At 40.3% G+C, this 27,145-nt stretch overlaps 3 protein-coding genes across 5 annotated transcripts in view; 1 reads left to right on the forward strand and 2 right to left on the reverse strand.

Annotated features, from left to right (window-relative positions):
* Positions 1-2,820, forward strand: part of NEMF (nuclear export mediator factor) — a 50,476-nt gene extending 47,656 nt beyond the window's left edge. Inside the window, exons 29-33 of the mRNA XM_032871173.1 lie at positions 1,161-1,193; positions 2,010-2,110; positions 2,210-2,253; positions 2,335-2,414; positions 2,686-2,820. Coding sequence (XP_032727064.1) covers positions 1,161-1,193; positions 2,010-2,110; positions 2,210-2,253; positions 2,335-2,414; positions 2,686-2,763 — 336 coding nt within the window. The 3' untranslated portion in view covers positions 2,764-2,820. The remainder of the gene's footprint in view (positions 1-1,160; positions 1,194-2,009; positions 2,111-2,209; positions 2,254-2,334; positions 2,415-2,685) is intronic.
* A 1,189-nt stretch (positions 2,821-4,009) lies between these two features.
* KLHDC2 (kelch domain containing 2) lies at positions 4,010-15,187 on the reverse strand. Of its 2 annotated transcripts, XM_032871175.1 has the most exons (14): positions 14,718-14,832; positions 12,063-12,142; positions 10,935-10,989; positions 10,039-10,156; positions 8,122-8,237; positions 7,733-7,814; positions 7,491-7,574; positions 6,889-6,969; positions 6,755-6,813; positions 6,261-6,370; positions 5,788-5,860; positions 4,667-4,754; positions 4,519-4,571; positions 4,010-4,320 (listed from the first exon to the last, which is right to left on the reverse strand). In XM_032871175.1, exons 2-14 carry the CDS (start codon positions 12,118-12,120, stop codon positions 4,197-4,199), a joined length of 1,101 nt encoding a protein of 366 aa, XP_032727066.1. In that variant the 5' UTR covers positions 12,121-12,142; positions 14,718-14,832; the 3' UTR covers positions 4,010-4,196. The 2 variants fall into 2 exon arrangements, with proteins under 2 accessions (XP_032727066.1, XP_032727065.1); XM_032871174.1 differs by lacking the exon at positions 10,935-10,989 and having other exon boundaries at positions 14,718-15,187.
* A 6,219-nt stretch (positions 15,188-21,406) lies between these two features.
* Positions 21,407-27,145, reverse strand: part of KLHDC1 (kelch domain containing 1) — a 49,368-nt gene continuing 43,629 nt past the window's right edge. For both annotated transcript variants that reach the window (XM_032871177.1, XM_032871176.1), the window contains one exon: positions 21,407-21,859. In XM_032871177.1, the coding sequence (XP_032727068.1) occupies positions 21,673-21,859 (187 nt within the window). In that variant the 3' untranslated portion in view covers positions 21,407-21,672. The remainder of the gene's footprint in view (positions 21,860-27,145) is intronic.

Here is a 27,145-nt window from a genome sequence, read left to right on the forward strand (position 1 = left end):
TCATCTTAGAAATACAACCTAAAAGACTAAATTTCCAAGATATAAGTGTAAAAATGGTCATGTTCATATGATAAAAAGTTTTTTACCTTTAGAAAATTTTATGGAGAGGCTTTATCTGATTCTAGTGGGAACTTAGTTAAAATAAGACAAATAATTTGGATTGTCTTGAAGATGAGTAGAAAGTAAATTTGCACTACTCTAGATTTTTCTATAGGAAAAATGCTGTATTATCTTACATAATGTTCAGTGCCTGTACAGCTCAAGTTCCCTAGTGGAAAAACCAGCGAAAAGTGAACATTTATCCAGTTAAGAGGGTTGCCTAATTATTCTATCAACTGAACACAACAAGCCCAGCTTTAAGTGTATCTTGAGATCCTGAGCAAAGGATTTATTATGTTATACAGTTGGGAAAAAAAGTGGTTTCGCTGATATTTGTATTAATAGCAGTTAAAGATTTGGTTAGAATCGTGTGCTCTGTTCAGTGCAGGTAATGCTTACAGGGATTCTTAGTGTGCTACTGTTTTCTTCTTTCCCTGAACAGTGTTACTGTTTTATAATATGACAACTCATTTTGATCCTCAAATTTTTATACTATTCTCATATTTGTAATTTATTCTCTAAACCAAAGACTCCTAAATATTGAGGTGTTACGAATTATACATGAGAAATCTGGAGATAATCTAAGAAGAGCAAATGAAAGTAAGCTTACCTTAATATGTGAAAAATTTATCTTAGAACTAATGAACAGAGCATAAAAAATAAAAATTCTGTTCACCAGGATTCTCCATTTTCCTTTGGCAGACATCAAATTTAGTTGTCATTGCAATTTATCACTTTAACATTGAAAATTGTCATTTTAAATTTAATTTCCCTATTTTAGCATGCACCCCCATGTCAAAGTTGTTTTTTTTTTTTTTTTTTTTTTTTTTTTTTTTTTTTAAAGCTTACAGAGAACTTTTTTCTCTTTGAATGGCTTTGTTCTCTGAAATAGATGCACAACAGTTTTGGGACACTGAAGAACTCAGGCTTGGGATTCATAACCTATTGTTTAGATGGGATAGTCTTGTTATATTAGTTTTTTTTTTTTTTTTTTTCTCCTCATAATCGTGTGAAATTTCAATTTAAGTTATAGCTGACTTTTAAAATTTTGTTTGGAACAGGAAGAGCAAGATCTGGATCCACAGGGTAATGAGGTATGATTTTATGTTGGGGTTCCTGTTACGACACTCTGACTACAGTCTAGTTCCCAGAATATGTGATACACAATTTCTAACTAGTTAAAACTTCTAAGGCTAAGACAAGGTTATAGGCTCTGGAGTCCAACATTCTGGGGTTGAAGCCCAACTTTGCTACATGTAACTGCAACCCTAAAGCATTATTTTTTGTTCTTCTGTTTCCTCATCTGAAGCATGGAGATGATTGGTCCCTACAGGAGAGTGTTTGGAGAATATACATAAAGCATTTAGAAAAGTCCATGGCACACAGTAAATACTACTTCAGCACCCAAACATCTTGTCCAAGTTTTATTCATGTTGCTAAATAAATATGGTTAATCTTGTAGGCAGCCCACAAAATGGCAACTCTAAGAAGCCTGTAAGAACAGGCAAAAGGTTTGGGTGGGTTTGGTGGGGGAGGGGTAATGGCTAGAAAATCCCCCCAGTCAAGAACTGCTGGTGTAGCCAAAGTATCAGTCCCGTTCCCAGGCAATGGATTTAAATCTATTTGTGGTCATTATTATACATCATTTTAATCCATAGTAGTTTTCTGCAACAAATTTACGAGTATTATTTTTGAAAATCATTCTTCTCATTTCTCATTATGCTAGACAAAAATTTTAGTAGTAAAGAATATAAACACCATTGGCCTTAAATTCTTTGGACCTAGAAATAGAAAGCAGAGCTTAAGACTTAAGTCTATCAGAAAAAGATAAAAATATATTCAGATACTGGACTTTTCCTTCTTTAGGACTGGTTAAGAATTTTATAATTGTTTTTGTTTTCCCTTTTTAGGAAAATCTCTTTGACTCTTTGACTGGACAGCCACATCCTGAAGATGTATTACTGTTTGCCATTCCAATATGTGCCCCTTACACCACCATGACAAACTATAAGTAAGTGATCTACAGTTTACTCAAAACTACTGACACAACAGTGACTTATGAATGGTTTTGTAATCTCTGTTCAGTAACACACATAATTCCTTTTTAAAGATACAAAGTGAAACTTACTCCTGGAGTTCAGAAAAAGGGAAAAGGTATTTAAAAATTTTTTTGAATTACTATTTTGAACATGTTTTCACAAAACAGAACTAGATTACTCTATTTTCTACTTACAGCTGCAAAAACAGCCTTGAATAATTTCATGCATTCCAAAGAAGCAACAGCAAGAGAAAAAGACTTATTTCGCAGTGTAAAGGTAAAGTATTCCTCCTGAAGTCTGGAGATCGGTGGTGCTGTTACAAATGTTAGCAGTTAGTTTTCTACTTTCCGTTCTTTATTCAGTAGACGTAAGCAGCAGTTATTGTTTTGGTAGAAAATGTCTTACTGGAAGCAGTGTAAAGTAAAATCATTTCAGCTGAAAATTTTGGAAATGCCTTTCTTTTGACAGCAGAGAACACATAACTGTCATAAAAGAAATCTGACCACCATATAGAATATGAAGATATTCAGCAATTCTCTTTTTTTAGGACACGGATTTATCAAGAAACATTCCTGGCAAAGTCAAAGTGTCTGCACCCAATCTTCTGAATGTAAAAAGGAAATAGCTGAAATGAAATCCTAAAATATTTGAGAAGAGCCAATTTTATAGCCTTTTGGAAGTTCACAGATGAAAACACCGTGCAACAAGACTTCCACATTTAAAAAAAATGAACTAAACATTGCCTTGCTATATTCGCCAAAAGGACTTTTGGGTTTTTTTCCAGTTTTTTTTAGAGAGGAAACACTATGATAGGATTTCCTAAAATATTTGTGGACAGTTAAATGCTAATTGTATATATCTGTAGTTATCCTACAGGTTCTTGAAATTTGGGAGGTTAATACTAAGTTTTCATTTCGTGTTGTAAAGAAGTCAGACAGTGAAGTGGCTCAGTTGCTTAGACTATTGACTTGTTAGTCTGCCGTATAGAAGATCTAATATATCTATTCTTCACAGGCCAGTCTGCCGTATAGAAGATCTAATATATCTATTCCTCACAGGCCAGTCAAAAGATTTTTTTTGTTTTGTGTTTTTCTGGTGGTATGGTGTCGGGGGGGTTAAATATTTAGGATTAAGTCTTGGAAACCTTCTGCCTTTACTTGTCAAAAAATATATTAGACCAGATTTAAAATACACATAACACCTAGAAAAAATTGGCATTGATCATTTCCGTGCATTTACACAACTTCAGTTTTCATCCTGATTTCTTTCTCATACTCTCATTCAGTTTTATACCGATTTATTTTCTACCTCTAGTAATTATCAGCATGTTACAGATTATCTTAACCTATGATATCATAAGTGCACTTTTAGGCTTATCACTAAAGACTCCTGACCCAGCTCCTCTTATCTCCTAACAGAACAGAGAACTAAGTCATACATCATTCCCATTCTTTGATGAGCTAAAAAACTGTTAATTATTAAATGATTAGACAATAGCTACCTACAGTCAATATGACCACTTGCCCCACCCCTATACCAAAGCATTAATAAGGTCAAGTACTGAACAGCTGTTGGACCTTCCAGAATTTCTTTAACCAGCTTAGTCCTGTTGAGAATATTTCTTCATTTGAAATTAATGTAAAAAAAAAAACCTTTATATAGCCTAGTGTTATAAGTACAAGACTACTCTTGCCATTAAAAAAATACTAATTTTAAAAAATAACATCACCATTTTGAGAGTGGTAATAATAATTAGTATAATGTTTTTATAGCTATATATCCTGAAGTTACCAAAAAGTAAATATAACAACCATTCCTTGGGGTAAAAAGCCCAAGTATTAATTTTCTTTTGCTTTAACAGAAGACAGTTACTGGTGTTAAATACATTTATTGTAAACTTTAGACACAAAAATAGGTTCTCTAGGCCATTCACATGCACATTAAAACCAAAAAGCTGCAAACTACAACAATGCATATAATTATACAAATGATGCCACTCTTTGATGTTTACAGAATTGCTGTCCATGCAAGGGGATCAGAGGCATGATCTATGAAGCCTTAAGATCCAGAAGTGTTGTTACTACCAAACCTCTGATTAACACTGTGAAGTAAGTGTTTTGGAAGGCAGTTCCATGAGTTGGCTAACATTTCCTTAAAGCAAATGACTGCTTCTAAGCTTAGCCTGAAAGGGGACAAGAAAAAAATAATTTGAGAACTTAAGAAAAAACAGCATGCCCCTCTCCCCCAGAAAAAACACTTTAAAGATTTTCACAGGAACTAGTTAGTTATATCATTGAAAGCTTGTTATTGCCCTTAATCTATAAACCTGGTTTTTCAAAAGCATAATTTAAAATGAAGTACCCAGTAAGAAGTTACTCACCTTACAAGAGATTTTGGTTGAACTGAAAATATAAGTATTTCATTACTGTGTGCCTGAAAAATAGAAAGAAAACATATAAAAGTAAGTACTCCACAAGTAAGTTTCAGAAATATTATAAAGTGTCCTTTAACTAGGGTAGTATACTTACAGCTCTGTGATGGACAAGAAGGTTATTGGCGCATCCACCAAAAACAATTACTTCTCCTTCGTCACTGGCACAAGCTGTATGCCATAATCTGTATTTAAAACAAAAGCTTGAGTTTGAAGTTACCCAAACACCAAAATGACAATTTATACTACAGAACAGAATGATGAAATAAAGACTAGAGTTCTTTAGTACAGACCAGAAACATGTTGAGAAGCAATTATCTTAAGTAGCAAACGCCAGGGAAAAAAAACAATTAATGTCTGTTTTATCTGATGTTATCATTTTATCTCTCTGGTCCAGTCCTAATTTATGCAATGAGAGGTTTGAACTGAATGATCTGTTCTCTAGGTCTTTGTTAGCAATAAAAATCTTATGGGAGATGTGTGGTATATGCCCTCTCGATCTTTTCACAGCAGGGCCAGTCGACCTTATACAAAACATCTGAAGGATGCAGAGTCTGCCTGAGATACTCCCAAGTATCAGGCCTGGTAATTCTATGGACAATTTTTTTGTGCCAAATGAAGCCTTTGTGCATAAGTGTACTTAAATTAGAGGCTTGGGGGGAAAATGCAGGCTGACCTACTTAAATGTGCTTTGAATACCAGTTGTGACTAGATCATATCCTCTGGCAATTTTTTTGTAACAATTCTGACATTAACAGAAAGAATTCTTCTTTTGGGGTGATTTGACTTAATATTTGTTAGTGCTACTGCAAATCTGATGGAAGTTTTTTCCCACTGACATTGTTCAAGGTTTTGCAATTCTCTTCTTTCCAGTTACTTTTCTTAAACGGCAATCATAGAAACAGTTGAATTCACTTGAGAAAAGCGCTTGACTATAAATTTTAGCTATATCAATTTTATGATAAAAGCAGCAGCAAAAGTCAAAGTCCAGCTCTGTTTTTTATGCACAGTGACAGAAGAGAAAGCATTTGATACTAGGATAACTGTTTTGTTTTTTTTTTCTTTCAAGAGGTATGATGTGAACCTTAGTGAGTGCTAGGATTTTTATAAGAATGAGGGATTTAATGCAGCCATAATTTCCTCTCTCATTACCAGTCTTGTACATCTTTATCGACCTCAATTATTCAGTATAAGAATTACTTTTTAAATAGTTCATACCTTGGTTTTTCAGTATAGGGATGATTAAACTGTATCCATTCATTTTTACTGATGCAGTAAGTCCAGGCATCACCTGATGGAAGCAAAGAGAATAGCCATGAAGTATGTTATTTTGTCAACAGGAGGCTGGTAATTAAAGGGCACAGCTTTAGCAAGAAAAGTAATAAATCAGATTGTGAGTACAAACAGGAAGTATATATCCTTTATTTTTTCCCCTCTGCAATTAACCAAATAAGCCAGCCCTTTGCCTGTTATAATCCTTCAGTAGGGCTTTTAAGTGTGCACTGGACAGAATCGATTGATGTCCTAATATAAAAACAATTACAGGTTTGTTATGGAATCAAAATTAATAGCAAACCTTCCAACAAACTCAAAGCCCTCTGATACATCTAAAATAGACTAATTTTTTCTAGCTATCTATAGATCACATATGAATGATATTTAATGATTTCTTGTATTTTTAAAAGACTTACTTAGTGGCTGTTTATCAGTGGTAAATCCTCCGAAAAGAAAGAGATGATCTGAAGAAACTGGTGTTAGTGAGTGCCAAGATCGGCCCACCGGGCATATGCCTTGTGGAATTCTGAAAACAGCAGCTAAGTTATAATCTGTGTTTAAAAGCACCCATTTAATAGAAATACTGAAGAAGTTTTCTTTTAAAGCTTATATAGAATCATGAAAAAAAGAGACTTTAAATTTAAAAAACCTCTTGGTATTAACAGCTACATGCTTTGGAATTAACTATGTTCTTAGAAGATACAGTCAACTTCAGACCTCTTCTCAACAATGAGCATATGCTATGTGCCAGGTACAGCACAGGAACGGGAAATTAAAAAAAATTCCTTTAAGGATCTAGTCATCATGTTTATTTAAGTTCTCAGTTATAGAAAATTTAAGCAAGTACATTATATACTGATAACAAGAAAAATTAAATTTCTTAAAAATAAATATCTAAAGTGATACATACAATTCGTTCCACTCCCATGTATCCAGATTAAGATAGTGAAGATCATTCATTCTAGCATCCTGAAAAAGGATAATTAAGTAACTATCATTTTGAATGACTTAAAAGCAAGTCCTTGAAACTATTCCTACACTTACTCGATATCTGCCTCCAAACACAAAGCCTTTGTTTCCAACAGTTGCACAGGCGTGGGCAGCACGAGGTGAAGGTGCTTTACCCTATAAAAGTCAAAAGAAATTTTTAAAAATAAGTACAAGTTTTCTCTGGATATGGGATGAGGATATGCAAGACACCTGGGCTTTCACGCTAAGGTGCACGTGTCTGTACAACAGCAGTACTACAGCTTCGAACTGTAATTCTGCATTTGAGTCTACTACTGAATGTGCTAGCTAACAGAACACTTGTCTTATTTCTATCTTTTAAAATTAAAGGTAGCATATTATATGACACCTGTGTCAGATGAAAAAGAAATCCAGTATTTTGAGTAACTTAATTACAGTCTAGTGCTAGGTCATTTATCTAGTTACAAACAATACCACTTAACATCTATTAGATAATGGATACTGGATTAGTTTATATATTCCCTAAACTTTTTTGAGGTGTGGGCTCCTTGGAGAATAATGAAGGCAGTGGACCTTCTCCAGAAAAACAGGAATGAACTGTCCCTTTTTGCCGCCTCCCAACCCTTTCTCCTCCAAGAAGTCTTGCTTTAATAATTCATTATTCTTCAGTAACTCACAGTAGTGATAGGCTGACTCCAGATAAATGTTTCAGTGTCTAAAATATGTACATGATCATTCCATCCTCTTGGGTGGCTTGAATTCTACGAAAAATGAGTAAGAATCAGAGTTATTTTACAAATGTTTATAAAATTATATAGCTTTGTTTGGTTTATGAATAAGGCAAAATGAGTAAGACTAGCAGACACATATTTTTTCAACATACCAAGAAGGCCATATCCAAAAACAAAACTTCACTTACCCAAAAAGATGTTTCATCAAATTCAAAAGTTCCCAAAACTTTATCTTCAGGTAAATATCCATAACCTCCAAAAAATATTAACCTGTTTGATAAAAAGCCAAGACACTAAAAATTCAAACATCCACAGGTTAGGAAGATTCAAGAAGTTTTTCTTTTGTCATGCTACTGAGAAGGCACACTTACATATATAAAACACTTACATAATAATGGCTACTAGGGCTGATTACACCTTAGGTGCTATGTTAAGCACTTTGGTGTATTAATTCACTTAACCCTCATATGGGCCCTAGAAGGTATGTTCTAAGGTTATAATGGTTATTGTCTAAGGATACTTGAATGGCAAACCATTTTGCACATAAAAATTCAAACCTACAGGGCTGCTAACTCACTTGTTTTTATATACCCAGACACCAAGTTTGTCCTTTGATGATGGAGGAATTCCTTGGCAATCAATCCTTTCCCACTGTAATACTCTGTCAGTAGACCTTGAATCCAGCATGTAGAACTGTTAGAAGCAATGATTTCAGTTAGATTTGGTTATGTGCAAGAAATTCAACTTGGCATTTAATTTTATTGTGATTTAACAATAACAGGAATGTCATCAATTCAGTTCTCCTAAAAGTGTGACTATAGACTGTTACTGGTCTGAGTCTACATAAGGAGCTTATGCCAGAATGTAAATTACCTAAGTCACCAGGACCCTGTTCAGCTCATTTTTTCCCCAGTAGCCTCATGGATTTGTATTCTGTGCCTTATTACATAGGCACTTTGAGTCATACTGATCTAATTTATGGGTATGAAGATGGTATTACCAAAATTTCAACTCAGCACTTTCACCTTCAAATTGAATTTAACAAACATGTCGTGTAAGTGCCTACTTAATCTTTTAAGATTTATCCTTAGCTGCTACAGTTAAGTACTGGTCTTTCTTTCAGAGGGTTCCCATCCAGGCACTTGAATAAATGATCATTATATATGTGTGTATTTATGTATGTGTGTGTGTGTGTGTGTGTGTGTGTGTATGTATATATATATATATATATATATATATATATATATATATATATCTATATATATATATATATATATATATATATATCCCCAGCTTCTTGATAACATTAACTACTCCTATTTTTCTGTCCAGCCCTAAAGCCACAGTTTGTTTCCCAAGCTGCTTCATGTTGTGTCAAAGTTACCTTTCTCCTCCTGGCCCTGAAAAACACATGGTTCTGCCACAGCCTATGGGTGTGCACAGAACCCTTTCTGCAAACAAAATCTTCAGCAAGGGCCTCACTGAAGTGGAGCTACACTTGTTAAAATGCAGTTGGGAGGGGTGGTCTGGAGCCTGCCCGACACCAGTATGCTCGCTCCACAAGTGTCCCAAGGCCTGTCAAGGAAATCTGTAGAGCACCTAGGAGTATAGTTTACAACTATGTCAGCTGAATGCTCCAACCACACCAAACCACCTGGCATTTCCATGAATAAGACATATTTGCTTATACCTCTGCCTCTTTGATATCTGTATCTTGGCTACCCCTTCCAGTTATGATTTAATTCAACCCTCCTGGGTGAAGACTTTCCTTATTCTGTTCCTCCATCCTGCCAAACACAGTGTCAAGGATTCTTTTTCAGATTTAACAATATTTACTGAGCTATTATACTGTGAGCCAGGCTCTGTCTCCTCATATGCTACTGAAATCATCTATTTCTTGTATGTGTCCCTTTTAGAATGTGAGTTCCTAGGGTGGGGACTGTATCATTCATCTCTGTGTCTCCAGTGTCTAACCGAGTGTTCAGAGTATAAGGTGATAAGTTGCTAAATAAATTTATGAGTCTCCTTAAATCATATGCACCTTTCTGACTGACATTTGTGTCTTACTGGCTTGAGAGAACAACTGTTATCTTTTTCCTATTTGGAAAAAAACAACAAAGTCTGAACAATAGTATTTTATGGTGCCATATTAGAGGAATGTTCTGGTCTGCTCTTTTTTACCCTGCCCCTCATGACTGCATCTCATTTTCAACTGGTTTATTAATACTCTTCTAACGCCCCAGGGTTCTCCAGAGAGCACAAACAAAACCACTTAGGAAATCACTGCAAATAAGTATCAACCAAAGTTGATTTTACCAAAGGCCTAGAAAAATATAGACTGGTAGACAAAATACTAAAATGCACATTCATACCATTATCACATACATATATTTTTTAAGCTGGGACAGGAGTAAGTGTGGGCTAACCTTAGAAATCTGAAGTTGTCTGAAAAAGAGTAAAATTGCTTTAAACCATAATCCTTAGAAACACTAACCTTATTCGTGTTGCCTCTTGAATGGTGTCCTCCAAACAAGTAGAGCACCCTGTCTACGCACACAGCACAGCTTCCTGACATGGAAGGAGGAACATCTCCCTCCGTGTTAATTTTTTTCCTGAGGGCAGGAAAAAAAAAATTAACGTTTTGCAAAAGGAAAGAAATGCAAGAGTTACTCAATTTCTCTTCTATCCCCACCACAAAGGGGAAAAATAAAATACACTGCCCAAATAGATGACACCCAGGGTCTCTTGTAACTCTAAATTTAATCCTGAAGGAGTTCTTCCTCCTCACGGGCCCTCCAGGCAGCGCCAGCTGCTGCTACTCCTGGGCCACTGCTGCTACACAAGGGCCGTGGGAGCTAAGGAACATAGTGGCTCAAACTAAACTCTTTATTGACTTAACCAGTGGCTCTTTTGTTTTCGGTTTTGAGGGAGCCAGGAACCCCAAAGGAAAACTTCATCCCACTCCTGGCCGATTAATTCAAGTTATGTTTTATTCAGTCACTTTTTAGCCATTCAAATGACTAGACCTTATGTAAAAATTACAGGCAGTTAGTACTTACTGTAGGCCAGGCACTCCTCTGAGTGCTTTGCATGCCTTAAATCATTCTCAACCTAAAAATGAATCTGAATCAAAAAGTCTAAGAAATTTAGGATTCAGAATATTAATAGAATGGTTAAGGTCTTCTCATTTTATCACTTTATGCTAAGCTTTAAGTTTTGGTACGGTTATTTTTACAAATCCTTTATGGGGCTGAATGTTTTAAGAAGTTTGTAGAACTCCCCTCTTAAGGAATACTATTATAAATTTCCAACTCTCTTAAAAAAAAAAAAAAAAAAAAAAAAAAACAGCTCAGATCAACACTGATTTGCTAGGTACAGAAATAATCTTGCCTTTTTAGTTGAACTCTTAAATCAGGCGGGACCACTACTCTCCTAGTTCTGTGATCTAGAATGTGCAAAATATGTAAAGGGCACAGAGTTCTTAACAGAGCAAACCACGGAGAAGACTACTTTATAAATCCCCAAACATGGCTGACCCAGCAATTTAAGAACCACGTTAATTCTGCCAAGAATATACTCGAGTACCACTGTTACGAGACTGGCAAAAGATCTTTTCAGAATATCCCCAGTTGTATGGAAGGCAGATTTAGGTTAGTGGTTTGTTTTTTGTTAAGTATTTTAAAGATACCTGCATTGAAATTTTAATGTTAGGGCTCATTATAATACCACCTTTATTTCTAGCAGACCTTTTCTCATTTACCATATAACAGAAGATACAATATCTTGAAAAAATATATATGGAACTTTTACCGTATATCCGTTCCAGGACCTGAAGCCTCTATTTCTTTAATATTACAAGGATACTTTATAGAGCCCTGGACAGAAGTGTCTTCCAAGGTCATGAAAGTACCAAATTACTGAACAACTGAAGAACTGCTAATGTATCTAAGCTTAGCAGCTAAGCTGAACTAGCAGAACATTGTTTTTAGAACAGTTTTGTATCTTCAAATAAGATCTTTTTATTCTAATAGAATGGGCTTTACAGAGGGTTTTTTTTTTTTTTATTTAAGGTTTATTTTATTTTAGAGAGAGAGAGGGGAGAGGGAGAGAATGTCCAAGCAGATTCCCTGCTGAACATGGAGCCTAAGTTGGGGCTCGATCTCACGATCCTGAGATCATGACCTGAGCCAAAACTAAGAGTCAGACACTTAAATGACGGAGCCACCCAGACACCCCTAGAGTTTTGTTTCTTTTTTTTTTTTTTTAAAGATTTTATTTATTTATTTGACAGAGATCACAAGTAGGCAGAGAGGCAGGCAGAGAGAGAGGAGGAAGCAGGCTCCCTGCTGAGCGGAGTGCCTGATGCTGGGGGGGGCTCGATCCCAGGTCCTGGGACCATGACCTGAGCCGAAGGCAGAGACTTTAACCCACTGATCCACCCAGGCGCCCCCCTAGAGTTTCTTTTTATTTGCAATCTTATTTGAACTTTTTAGTCTCCCTCATAATATCCACAGTTACCATCTTCCAGTCTCCATGTTGTAGATCCATAGTTCTTCTCTAGGCAGATAAAAGTCATATAGTCCTCTGACTTGATTACTCTAAGAATAAAAAAATAGCAAATATAAAAAATAATTTATTCTAAAGAGGCACTATTGTGTACTTTTCATATCTATCTTGAGATACTAATGAGAGTTATGAGAAGTTAAATAGGCCTTACAATTCAATTCCATCAAATGGACAACCATCCCTACCCCATGCCACATACTCAAGGTAATACAGACAACCCAACCCTGAGTTCAAGCTTTTTTGATAGAGCAGTTGCGATAACGCAGACAGTTGAGAGATCTCCGGGAAATCTCCAAGGCCACTTCATGCTGAACAGACAACGCTCCAACTTTCAGCTGCGTGACTTTAGGAGAGGTTGCCTGTGCCTTGCATGATACAAACCGGTCTACTGTGTAAGTGCCTGACCCACTAACACACAACATCACTTTCTAGCCATTTTCTCCTTGCATCCATTTGTTCTCTACCAAGGAACGGGGCAGAACTGCACATGTGTAATTAAGTCCATATGCAAAATTTTAAGTTCCTTCTTCTGCTCCAGTTCCCTTCAGTCAGTAATTCTTAACAAAATGTGCTTACCGTATGTCAGAACTAGCTGAGCTCTTTCAGTGGATTACTTCATTTAATCCTCTCAACAACCCTCAAAAGCAGTTACTACAAGAAAACAGGTTTTTTGTTTTTTTTCTTTAGAGAGGTAAGTAATTTGCCCAAAGTTACTTGTAAGTAACAGTGGAACCAGGATTCAACCCTCCTTTCCTTGAATTTCCAACTGCAATTGAGGTCCAACCTCCATAACCTTTGAACCTCCCTGGTCACTTTTTGAACAATGTCAACATGTGCGTGAACAACAGCAGTTCACGGAGAATGGGTGTCAGAGTCCAATAAGCTTGTATAGTAAGCAGTATACAGAAATCAAGGAGGTGGCCATGTAAACATTTTCTATTCCACCACTTAACAAGTGAAGAGAAGGCTGGAAGCAAGACAGCAGGCTGAGCGGGGATAGACCAGCCTCACCCAAAGAGGAGAACACACTATTGTCCAGGAAGCTAAGATTTATTGCCTTCAAAACAATCTCCAAAGGCTTCTCAGGGTTCTAGCCAAAACACTGGGGACAGCCTATTTTGGAACCACCCACTGACTTCATTGAGCATGCCTGCCTCCTGCTTAAGTCCTAGGCATCCAGGCCCTCAAAAATTCACCAAAAATCTTCCTGACAACACCCCCTAGTAGCCCTACTCCCGGAAGTCAAGTCCTATTCCCTCAACGCTGATTTCTACAAACAGAATTATGAATAAGTAGCTTAGACCAAAGTGTGATTAACAGGCTGACTTCTCCAATAGAATTATTTACAGTTTAGTAAGTGTCTCTACATACTTGCCCCCCTTCCTCCTACCAAGTACCTGCCTCTAAACACATACTCATTGGACCCTGAGGAAAACACTGCAGATTAATTAGGACTGCCCCCCCCAAAAATGCTCTTGCTAAACTAAATGAATTCATGAGGACAGCCATAGCAGCTTATTCCATCTGCCTTTTTTGACAGTTATCAGCTATGATCAGGTCAGCTGTGCAAGAAGCTGAACTCTATTACCAGAGTCAAAATAAATCATCAAAGGCACAGCTGTAGTGGACCAGATTTCAAGCAAACGGGGGTGGGGAAATCAATTTTAAGACCAAAACGGACTAAAAAAGAGTATTTTTGGTAGGAATGGATCAGAGCCACGCCAGTAAGTGCAATGAGCAAATTCTAGAACGCGGTTACTGAGAAGCTCTAACAGCAGAAAGGCAGAAGTAGTAGTGAACAAGGTTTAAATAGGAGACATCTGGGGAGGATTCCCCAGCCAGAGGCAGCAAGAAATGCAACTGGCTCTCAGCTGGTAACCAATCCCATTGCTTATGATTAGGAGTAAAAGAACTGATTTGGTGGTTACAATTGTTGCCGGTTTTTGTTTTGTTTTGGCGGAGCCCTTTCCGTTACTTTTCTTGACAAGGGTTTCTTCTGAAAAATGTTAGGCTGAAACCGAAAGGAAACCAGTCCTACAATGTTCACACAACAGGTGACGGCCATCTGCACAGGTGTGCTAGGACTCCTGAGCAGAAGGGAAGGTGGAATTAGGCGATTCCTGCGGCTTTCGGGAATTCCAGGGAGTTTTCCCAGACCTCAGTTACCCCATAAGCGGGCAACAGAATCCGTGGACCAAATGACCTCAGCTCCAGAGGGTGAAGTGCTCCCCAGCGAGCCAGATAAACGGTTAAGGGTGACATCACACGTCACCTCTTACACTGCCCACCCCCCCACCTTTTAAAACAAAACACGCTCGGGGCCGTTCGCCACCCAACGCGCCCTCCCCCAAATAACGCTCCAACTTCCACCAGCGCCTGGGGGCCGGGGGTCGCGCAGGCTTTGGAAGCGGCGGGCTAGCGTGACAACAGCCCAGGCGCGTCGGGACCGGCTGGGGGACCGGCGAGGAGACCCCCGATCGCGCTAAAAATGCACGGACGGGCAGAGTCGCGTCGCGGGGGCGCACGGGGCGGCCGCTCTGGCCTGCCCGCGGACCCGGACTCGGGGACCAGCCGAGCGACGGCCGCCTCGGCCGCCCGCCCACTGACCTTGTAGCCGCCCCAGACGAACATGTGGCGCCCGTCGCCCACCGCTACGTGGCCGCTGCGCTCGGCCGGGCAGGCGAGCTCCATGGACTCGTAGCCCTCATAGGCTGGCCCCGGCAAGTCGTCCGCCCGCAGATCTTCGTTGCCATCAGCCATCTTGAGGCTGCACTTTTGTTCACCAACAATCCTCACACGCGCGAGGGGGGAAGAGACAAAGGAAAAGGAAGAGATGCACGGCGGCGAGAGGCGAGCAGAAGGCGGCGGCGAAAGGGTCGGCGTCAAGGCCGCTCGCTGGCCGCCCGCTCGCCGCCCGCGCCCTCCCAGCCCTCCTCAGCGAGGACAGCCTCTCGGCAGCCTGGGCTGCGCCGCGGGGTCGCGGTCCGGGGGCGGCGGCGGCGGCAGCGGCGGGGTCCCGCCGGGAGCACGGCGCAAAAAGGGTCTACTCGGGGCCAAGCCTAGCTTCCAGCCCGCCCGCCCCGCCTCCACCTCGCCTCCCGCCGCCGCCGGCCCTTGTTTACGCTGCGGCCGGAACCGCCCGTTCCGCTGACGCCGCCCGCCGGCCTCCGGAAGCGCGGCGGGTGCTCAGCGCCCCCAGCGCCGGGTCCTCCCGCCGCTGCCGCCGGCGCTCGCTGGCCCGCTACCGGCCGGGCTCCGAAGCGGTATGTGACCGAGCTCCAAACACGCTCCGAGCCTCCTCTCACTGCGGGCGCTGCAAGGATGATGAGAACTGTAGCCGAATTCTCGGAAGAAAAAAGAAAAATTTTAACCGGTTAGTCCTCATGTGATTGAGGAATGTTCTCAAAGGGCTCACAGTCCGAAAAGGGGTAGTGACATTGCTCAGTAAGTTTCTGGTCTCAGTTTCTCCAACAGAAGAGTCCGTGCCCTGTTTTCCTGTGACCACCACGCGTGGCACGTGGCCCTCCCGTCTGCTGCCAGCCCGCTTGCTAGCGCGCGGGGGCGCCGGGGGCTCCCCATCCCCGCGGAGCGGTTCCTGGCATCTCCGCTCGCTGAGCTCTTCTGGCTCAGCAAAGACCTTAGCGCAGCATCCTTCACCCAGTTTGGAAATAGTCCTCAAAAAGTACATCAGGGGCGCCTGGTTGGCTCAGTACTTAGGCATCTGCTTTCGGCTCAGGTCATAATACCAGGGACCTAGGATTAGCCCCACATCGGGCTCCTTGCCCTGCGGGAAGCCTGCTTCTCCCTTTCCCACTCCCCCGCTTGTGTTCCCTCTCTCGCTGTCTGTCAAAGTTAAAAAAAGAAAAAAAGAAAAAAAAAAGTACATCAGAAACCATTGGGGGCCAGCCCTTAAGGGAGGATGGCAAATCCTGTTTACACACAGTTACTGTTTTGTCTTACATTTTGTATGATACATTTAAATTAGGTAAAGAAAATGAAGAATTATTGTAACCAAAACTTGATTCCTCACCTGTCAGGGTTGGACCAAAATACATCTTAAATCCCCAGAGTCATGGTGCCTCTTTACCTGGATGTGTTTGGTGAGAGGAGTCTGCTTCATCCTGTCTTTTCCCCCGACTTTCACGCTGGGACCACTACTTGGGAGAAATACTTTGAACAGTAACAGAGGCTTTCCTGACTCAAATTTTCATAGCCTGAAACTCTTTCCCTAGTCACTGCCCATATGATTACAATTTATCAAAATTTGTAGGATGAGTGAAAGCAATGCTTAGAGGGAAATTTATAGCACTGAATGCATATATTAGAAAAGAAGAAAGATCTAAAACCAATCATCTAAGTTTCCATCTTAGGAAACCAAAGAAGAGCAAATTAAATCCAAGTGGAAGAAAATAGTAAAAATTTAGAGCTGTATCAGTAAAAATTAAGAAATAAGCAGAGAAGACGAAAAGCTGGTTCTTTGAAAAAATCAATAAAATCAATAAGCCACTTAGCCAGGCTAACTAAGGAAAAAAAGAGAAAAGACATAAATTCTAATGTCAGATATGAAATAGGGGACAGCACTGCAGCTCCCATGAACATTAAAAGGATAGTAAAGAGATATTATGAACAACTCTGCCCCTGTATTTGATAACCTAGATGAAATGGTTGTGTCCTTGAAAGACACAACCTGCCAAAACTCACATAAAACATAGACAATCTGAATAAGCCTAGGTCTATTAAAGAAATTGAATCAATAATAACGTACCAAAACTGAAAACAACAGGCCCACATGGGTTCACTGGTAAATTCTAATAAACATTTAAAGAACGGGTATCAATTTTCTACAATCTATTTAATAAGATAGAAGCAGAGAGAATACATTCCTAACCCATTCTGAGGCCAGCATTGCCCTATTATATTTTTTAAGGTTTTATTTATTTGACAGCGAGAGAGGGAATACAAGCAGGGGGAAGTGGGAAAGGGAGAAGCAGGCTTCCCGCTCAGCTGGGACCCTGGGATCCATGACCTGAGCCACCCAGGTGCCCCACATTACCCTAATATTAAAACCAGACACAGACATCACAAGAAAAGGACAGGCCAATATTGCTCATGAGCATAGATGCAAAAATCTTCACCAAAATATTAGTAAATCAAATCCAAATATTTAAAAAAGATATGCCATGATCAAGTAAGACTTATCCCCAATATGTAAAGCTGTTCAACACTGAAAAAGCAGCTAATGGAATCCACCATATCAGTAAGCTAAAGAAAAAGCAAATGATCCTATCAATAGAGGCGAAAAATTATTTAACTCCTATTCAGGATAAAAACTGTTGGCAAGGGGCAGCTGGGTGATTCAGTCGGTTGGGTGTCTGACTCAGTTTCAGCTCAGGTTATAGGCTCCATGTTCTGTGTGGAGTCCGCTTGTCCCTCTCCCTCTACTCCACTCCCACTCTTGCTCTCCTCTCTCTCTAATAAATAAAAATAAAATCTTTACAAAAATTCTCAGCAAACTAGGAATAGAGAGAAACTTCCTCAACTTGAAAAAGAACAACTACAAAAACCTACAGTTCCCATCATACTTAGTGGTGAGAAACTCAAAGTGTTCCTACTAAGATTGGAACAATGAAACAATGTCTCCTCTCACAACTACTTTCCAACACCATACTGGATTGTCCTTACTAGTAATTACCTATGTAGAAAATCCTAAAAGAATTATTCTGGCACATCCAGACAACGGGATATCATTCACTGCTAAAAAGAAAGGAGCTATCTTTTCAAGCCCTGAAAACGTACAGAGGAAATTTAAATGCTTATTGCTACTGAAAAACGCCAACTTGGAAAGGCTACATACTGTATGATTCCAACTATATGACTGTGGAAAAGGCAAAACTATGGAGTAAAAAGATGTGGTTGCCAGGGGTTAGTGGGGAGGGAGAAATGAATGAACAGAGCACAGACCAATTTTAGGGCAGTGAAATGATTTTATATGCTACTATAATGGAAGTTACATGCTGTTACACGTATGTCTAAACTCGTAGAATGTATATCACCAAGAGCGAACCCTAATGTAAACTTTGGACTTCCAGTGTGTCTTAGCTTGGCTGCTATAACAAAATATCACATACTGGATGGTTTGAAAAACAGACATCTATTTCTCCTAGTTCTAGAGACTGGGAAGTCCAAGATCAAGGCGTTGGCAGATTGGATTCTAGGTGGGGGCCCTCCTCCTGGCTCATAGATGGCTGCCTTCCCATTCCTCCTCTTTGCCCCTTCTTAGAAAGACAATAACCCCATCATGGGATTACCCATAATTATCCACCATTACCCTCATGACCTCATCTAATCCTATTTACCTCCTGAATACCCCACCTCCAAATACTACACTGACTGAGGATCAGAGTTATCAACATATGAATTTGGGGGAAACACGAATATTCAGTCTGTAACAGGGGGATAGTAAATGTTCTTGCTGTTCCCACGTGCTGGACTGTGTGAAAACCTCATCAAACCAGAAATTCCCATACAATCACATTAATACAATGAAAAAACAAGCGTGTGCACGTGTGTTCACACACACAAGGTGGGCAGAGAGCATAACGTTTCTTAAAACTGCTTTTCTTTTGAAATGCTCTGATGTCAAAAAATTTTAACTTGTCATAGTATATACTATCCTGAAAATTATTCTATCTTAGTTTATACGATTTCTCTCATACACACATACAATATAATGCATTAGTGAAAGCATTACTTTGTGTCCAGAGAGAAGGCACAAAGTTCTAAAGAATAATTTTACACTTCTGTCCAAAGGCTAATCATTTTTTAAAGGTGTGTGCGCAAAGATACTATTTGGGAAAAAATATACCCTAACTTTGATGTGTTATTGACTATATCGTACTAAAGATGGTAATACTCAAAAGAATTATTCCTGACAATGGGAAGAATTTCCTGAGAATATCCATAATATAGATGGCCGGAAATCTTTTCCCTTGAGAACCAGATTAGAAACCTATTCTGTGAACCATCTGAAAAAAACCCAAAAAACCTATCAACCCCTGCAGAGTTGTTTTTCAAACAGGGAGCCTATGATGGGAGCTCAGAGAGGAAGTTATGAGTTGTTGCTGTCTTGCTGCTGAGGAGATCAGCAGCACTAAAGTTGATAGTAAAGCATCAGCTGGGGAGAAGTGAGGAATTAACACTGCTTGGCTTTGAGCCTTCAAAATAATTCTGGTTTAAGCGAACTTTTGGAGCTTGAAGGTAAAGATCAGAATGTTCTGCTCTTCCTACTAATGGGGCTCCCACCTCAGGACATACAAGTTCTCAAAGCAGCACAGTATAGTAAGTCAAAAGTTTTGTGTGCCACAGATAATAGATTTCTGTTGAAGCTTAAATGATAGTTTATTTTGAGGGGTTAATCCAACTTTTAACCTTCTAAGTGCGGTCCATATACACAATGGGATATTACTCAGTCATCAGAAAGGATGAATCCCCAACTTTTGCCATCATTGTGGATGGAACTAGAGGAGATTATGCTGAGTGAAATGAATCAGGCAGAGAAAGTCAATTATTATGTGGTTTCACACGTAAGGAATAGCACGGAGGACATTAGGAGAAGGAAGGGAAAAATGAAGGGGGGAGAAATGGAGGGGGAGATGAACCATGAGAAACTATGACTCCAGGAAACGAACTGAGGGTTTTAGAGAGGAGGGGGGAAGGGGGGGATGGACGAGCCCAGTGATGGGTATTAAGGAGGGCACATATTGATTGGAAGACTGGGTGTTATATGCAAACAATGAATCATGGAATACTATATCAGAAACTAATGATGTACTGTATGGTGACTAATATAACATTTTGTTTTTAAAGTAAACCATTTCAAACCGGAAGTGCTTTTCTAAGAGGCTTCGGAAGGTATCTGCATAATCTAGAATTTAAATTCACATGATCCACATTTTAAAAGATGTTCATTCCATTCACTCTCATCTATCACTGTCGAATAGGTTTTGATATTTTTCCCTTAAAAATGCTGGTAACATAAGTTCATATAATAATTACTTCTAAGATGTATATTGCCTGAGAGATTCGTTTTCTAAATCTGTTATTCAGCCTAAAAATAGTAAAGAAAATTAAAAAAAAAGAAAAAACTTACACTGAAATATTGTTTGCACCATCAACTCTAATGACTGGTTCACACTAATAAAACTAGGAAAATAGTATATCTATATAGTTCATATAATAAATAAAATGTAAGCACAAAGTATTTCAATACATAAATAAAAGCTTTACACATCCAAAATATGGTGTATGTGTGTGTGTGTATATAAAATATATCTATAAAATTTAATGAGCTACTATAATTATTATAAATTATATATTTATTTCAATATAGAAATATATTCTCTCTAATGTTTTAAGTTTTAGGGATAACTTGAATGGTACTGTTATGGAGAATAATTTCATGTACTGAGCTTTTTAATAATTCATTGTTATTAGTAATTCAATGGAAGGGTATAACTGATAATAATGAGTAACTTAATTATGGCAAAAGTACTGGTTGAAGGAATATAAAGACAGTGGGCCGTTTCCGTAGAGGCAGTTAATACTGACAGTCAGTGGAAAGAGAACATATGTCCAATATGGTGGGTCTTGAGGACCAGCTCTGTAGGATGGTGTGAGCCAAATAGCAGGGTTTCTATGCAGGTGACCATCTCATTTCATTACTTACAGAAACTAGGAGAATTCTTCCAAGGCAACAATGTATTTTAACGTGTCTGGGAAGTTAATACATCTACTGCTTGTCAATATTTAAAAGTCTGTATGATAAGTAAACCTCCACTTTAGATATTTTAAAACATGGTCTTTATATCTACCAATTTGGACAAATTAATGACTTAAGGGTAATGGAGAGACAGTTGAAGACATTTATTTTGCTCCTCAAGTAAAGGTGAGGAAAAGTTATGATGATGTTTAATGAGAGACTTTGCTAGGTAAGCACTGAAGGGCAGGAGGCCAGTACTGAACACATACTAGTGTTTGCCCATTTTATCATTTTGCCCAGATGGATCCGTTATTCAGGGAGATGTTTTTAAATAACTGGGTTATTTAATGAGAAGCTGTAGATAATTTTTTTTTTTTGGAAGCTGTAGATAATTTTAAAGTGGCTTGAGAAAATCTATTCTTTCTGAAAGTTGATATATAGTGTTTTTATCTATCTATCTATTATTATGTTGGGGGATTTCTACAGTCCTTGGGTTATTATCTCATTCTTGTCAAATTCATATAAACTTTTAACAGTGAGTTAAAAATCTCTTACAACTGTACTTACTTTCAGAAAGTATATTTCTTCCTACAGCTTATTAGGAAATTAGTTTACAAATATAAATATAAATTAATTTTCCATTCACATCTTATTCCCATATATTCCATGACATATAATCACTTTAACATAGCATTTTTGCTTCAGATTTTATCTTCTAAATAAAGCCTCCAATTTGGGGGGGGGGTAAATATACAGTCTGATTAAAATGTTTACACATGTTAAATATATAGAGTATATAACAATTTAATTGCTAGTGATCCACTGATACTTATTTTCTGTTTCTTCTTTTTGGGCTCTTTGTTCTTCCCGGTGATTAGCTGCAGTCCAAAATGTTATTTTTTTGACTACTTGTTGCAGAAGTTTAGGAGGTAATAAAGATATCTGACTTTCTAAAATTAAAGCATTTTTGCCAATGCAGTCAAGGCATGACCTGTAAACAAAACATAACAGAATTGTTAGTTTTTGAAACTGAAGTTATATTTATAGGTAAGTATTCTTCATAAAAATGATTATAAAATTTTTACATGATAATGTATTTCTTCTGTATTGTTTGGAACATGAGAAGATACACGTTCTTCCCAGAGCACCACAGTAATTACATATTTTTATAGCATAGAGGCCATATCTGGCCAAAATCCAATAGAAACAGAAATTACAATTTACCATGGACCATGCATAATGTTATTTAAGCAGAAAAGAGTCAGACTTAATATCAAAGCAGGGTAGTCTATAGCAGATGTTTTTTCATTTATCCTTCCAGTCCAATAACCATTTAATCTTCTCTGAGAACTAAATCTTTTTCTTCCATCACCCCAAGATGAATTATCTAATATCCATTTTTATGCCACAGGACCCGGTCCGCCCCATCCCCATTCTGTAACTCACTGCACTGGCACACTCCACTTACACTGACCCAGGGAGAACAGGTCTGAGGAGAGGAATGAAGGGAACAGCAATATAGAAAGAGCCCAAGAGAGACCACCTGAGGTCCACCCTTTCTGGGTACCCTGTTCACTTGTCGCCTTTGATTCTCCTAGACAGTGTGTCCTTCCAAATACAGTTCCCTTTTTATCTTCAGCTACGTTGAAGAGGATTTCATATTTTAAAACCAAAAGAAACTTGCTTGAGAACTATCAAGAAAGCATCTATTTCAATGGATAAACTTTTTTTTTTAAGATTTTATTTATTTATTTGACAGACGGCTCACAAGTAGGCAGAGAGGCAGGCAGAGAGAGAGGAGGAAGCAGGCTTCCTGCTGAGCAGAAAGCCCGATGTGGGGATGTGGGGCTCGATCCCAGGACCCTGGGATCATGAACCGAGCTGAAGGCAGAGGCTTTAACCCACTGAGCCACCCAGGTGCCCCAATGGATAAACTTTTAATCAAAAAGGTAAGTAAATCTTTATAAAACCTTTTAAAGATAGATTCATTTGATTCTGCTGTAGTTAACCCCAGTTGTCATTTTATAAGGACTTACACTCTAGATATTTCAATTTTCTTCCTTACTTTCATGAAGCCTTTTTTCTCTACCCTGTGACAACTCTAAGGAGAGTGAAAAGCAAATGACACAAATCCTACACTTGATGTAAACTTAGTTGGGCCACTCTGGTAACATAAGAACTCCCGCACCCCTACCACAACCATGACGGGGAAAGGGAAGAGTCAGATAAGGAGATGGACTCCGTCATTACTATTCATTCACTGATGCAACAAGTATTAATTTGTGTACACAACTTAGGAGGAGGAAGCCCAATTTTGATGAAACCCCCATTTCAACTTTTTCTTAAAAAAGATTTTATTTATTTGAGACACAGAGAGAAAGCATAAAGGGGGAGGGGAAGGAGCAGACAGAGAGGGAGAAGCAGATTCCCTGAGCAGGGAGCCTGATGCTGGGGCTCCATACCAGAACCCTGGGATCATGACCTGAGCTAAAGGCAGATGCTTAACTGACTGAGCCACCCAGGTGCCCCCCACTATTTCAACTTCCAAGGAGATTACAATTTAGTGAAGATAAACAATGCTGTGACTAGGATAACATGAAATTTCCACACCAGGTACAGGGTTCTAGGGGACTCAGAGAGGAAGAATAACCAGGACAACTGCAGCAAGGAAAACCTTCCAGATGGGACGTCCAAGCTGAGACCCTGAGGGTCTCAACAAATAAAAGTATTCCATGATAGAGGAACCACACCTGCAAAGCCCTAGAAATGAGAAATAAGATTTATTACAGAAACTGCAACTGAGAGGTTCAAATATAGCTCTGGCAGAGTATGAGGGGTCAGGGGACATGGCAAGAAATGAGGTAGAGAGATCCGTGGAGGTTGGGAACATCATGGTAAGGAATCTGCAGTCTGTCTAAGGGCAGTGGGAGCCACCGACTCATCACAGTGTAAAATGTGCATTTGCCTTGATCCACCAACATCCTTTGTAGGAATTTCCTCCTGAGAAGATATGCAAGTTTTCCAAAAGCATATACAAGAATATTATACACATAATTTTTTATAATAGCTCCAAATTTTAGATAGCCTGAATACATATAAATAGACTAGTAAATAAATTATAACTTCCATGAAATAGAATACTGTATAGCCATTACAAACATAAATGTAAATCTGTAACTCACTGAATGATTATATATCTACATAAAATATGCCCACAATATGAGTTTCAAAAACAGACTATAAACAGGATGCATAATCTGACCCTTTAAACCCAAGCGCGTGTACACACACACACACACACACACACCCTGTGTATACGGCTTTCGCTAAGGTTTGAGGGACTTCTTAGCATGATTAAATCAACAACATTTTTCATTTTAAAGTGTGGAAGGATAAACATCAAACTGCTAGCAATGATCATTGTAGATAACGGCTTTTTTAAAACCATTTATTTTTTCATATTGTATGAATTTTCTTGGTAGACACATTTTATTTTTTACCAGAATAAATAACAGGTATTTTAAAACTATGTATGTAACCGCGTGTACGATGAGCACGATCCCACAGATATATCAGATCATGTCAGTTCTTTGAGATGAGGAACCACAGCGTATCCATCCTATTCATCTTTCTTCTCCCCTACTATCTCAACACCATAATTGCTGTCTTCTGACTGAAAATTTTAAAATAAAAGAATGGCTCTGGCTGCGCTGCTGGCGGCAGGTTGTGGTGGATATGCCTCACACTAAGCCACTAAATTCCCGCTAGATTCAAGGTTTAGTTTTAGATTCAAGGCTTTTAAAATGACGACTTTTTAAAAGTAACCTCCACACCCGAGGTGGGGCTCCAACTCACAACGTCAAGGTCAAGAGTCGGGGCTCCACCGACCCGAGCCAGCCAGGCGCCCCTTTTACAGTCTAGCTCTGGTGTCAGGGAGAAGCTGTGCTGGGGCGGAGGGTGCCACGCCGAAGCCTGCGTCCAGGGACGCCTCCGTCCCAGCCTCCAACACCAGCGCATGCGGCCTGCCCTCCCGGTTTCCCGCCTCTCTCCGCCGGGACCTCTTCCCCACCACCGCTCCCCGCCCATCTGAGCTCCCTGCTTTCTGGAGCAGCCGCCACACGGCAAACACCCTGCCCGCGCCGGCTTCCTCGCTCTAACTGCTCTCTCGGCCGCGGCTCCGGGCAGCCTTCCGGAGAGGAGCGCAGCCCGCCCGCGGCTCGGCGAGCACCGTCCAGGGGCTGCCGCCGCTGCTCGCGCTCCTGCGCCGGCCCCGGGGCTGCGTCCCTCCGCCTGCCGGGCTCGCCTCTGTTAACGGATTGCTTCTCCCCGTCCCTGCGGACTTCGTGTGGAAAACCCGTGTAGCCTTCCCAACCTCACTCAGGACAGGGCCGCCTCCGAGACCTTCCACGTCCACCCTCTCCTGCGGGACCGCCGCCTTGCGCCCGGCTCCCTTCCTCCCCGCGCTGTTCCGCTCCTCCAGGCGCCAGGGCCCCTCCGGCTTTTTTTTTTTTTTTTTTTTTTTAAGATTTTATTTGTCTGACAGAGATCACAATAGGCAGAGAGACAGAGAGGAGGAAGCAGGCTCCCTGCTGAGCAGAGAGCCCGATGTGGGGCTCGATCCCAGGACCCTGAGATCATGACCTGAGCCGAGGGCAGAGGCTTAACTGACTGAGCCACCCAGGCGCCCCCGGTTTTACCTTCCTTTGCTGCCCGCCCAGTGCGTCTGCACTTCGTGCTCTGGCCCACAACTGGACCCCTCGCCCCACGTGCCTCGGTGACAGCTCCCACAGGGGTGGACTCGGCGCCCTGTCCTTCCCGCGCGGACCACCCCGCAGCCTAGTGCGGCTGTAGCGGAGGCTGCGTGTGCTGACCTGCGCCCCCCACCCCCACCCGGCCCGTTCTCTTCAGCCTCGGAGGGGCCGCGAGTGCTTGGCTGTGTGACGGGGTCCTCGTTCGTACCTTCTCCAAGCCACGGTGGAAGGGATCTCCAGTCTTCCCCGCGCCTCTTACGTTCGTATGTCCCCTCTCCTCCTTGTTCCCCGACGACTCACTACCAACTAAAACTTTCTCAGCGCCCTGTCCCCTACCCCCCAGCCAACAAATTTCTCTACCTTTATATTCCCACTTCCCTCATTTTAAAGCGTTCTTTTCCTCAACAACTAATTCAGTTAGCTGCTGACTAAAATCCATCTTCTCAAGACCCTGCTCTGACAATTTTTCCTTCATTTTCTTGCGTTTCCAAAAACTGGCTGCTGCTTCTCAGCGTATAAACAAATACAGTCACCTTTCAACAGCGACAGGGTTAGGGGCACCCAGGTCCCATGCAGCAGAAAATCCACACATAACTTTTGACTCCCCGCAAACTTAATTACTAATAGCCTACCGTTGACTGGAAACTTTATGGATAACATACTCAGATAATATACATTGTGTGTGTTATATGTTATATACTGTATTCTTACAATAAAGGAAACGGGAAAAAAGAAATGTTACTAAGAAAATCCTAGGAAGGGGCGCCTGGGCAGCTCAGTCCTTAAGTGTCTATCTTCAGCTCCAGTCATGATCCAAGGGTCCTGGGGTCGAGCCCCACATCAGGTTCCTTGCTCAGCCAGGAAGCCTGCTTCTCCCTCTCTCACTCCCCCTGCTTGTGTTCCCTCTCTCTGTCTCTGTCTCTCTCTCTCTGATAAATAAGTAAAATCTTAAAAAAAAAAAAAAATCCTAGGGAAGGGGCGCCTGGGTGGCTCAGTGGGTTAAACATCGACCTTCCACTCAGGTTATGGAGATCAAGTTCCGCATCCACTCCCTGCTCAGTGAAAAATCTGCTTCTCCCGCTCTCCCTCTGACCCTTTCCATTGTTCATTCTGTCTCAAATAAATAAAAAAAAAATTTTAAGATTTTATTTATTTATTAGAGAGAGAGAGGGAGAGCGAGCACAGGCAGACAGAATGGCAGGCAGAGGCAGAGGGCGAAGCAGGCTCCCTGCCGAGCAAGGAGCCGGATGTGGGACTCGATCCCAGGACACTGGGATCATGACCTGAGCTGAAGGCAGCCGCTTAACCAACTGAGGCGCCCAGGCATCCCTCAAATAAATAAAATCTTAAAAAGAAAGAAAATCCTAGGGAAGAGAAAACACATTTACAGTGCTGTGTGGATTTATGGGGAAAAGCCTGTGTACAAGTGAACCTGTGCACCTCAGACATGTGCTATTCAAGGGTCAACCCGCTCCTCACTCTTCCTGTAGCCTTGGTGCTGCTTGGGAGAAATGATCCTTGTGATC

Source organism: Lontra canadensis, unplaced genomic scaffold, assembly GCF_010015895.1.
Source record: "Lontra canadensis isolate GAN:19392208 unplaced genomic scaffold, GSC_riverotter_1.0 scaffold42, whole genome shotgun sequence".
Lineage (NCBI taxonomy): Eukaryota > Metazoa > Chordata > Mammalia > Carnivora > Mustelidae > Lontra > Lontra canadensis.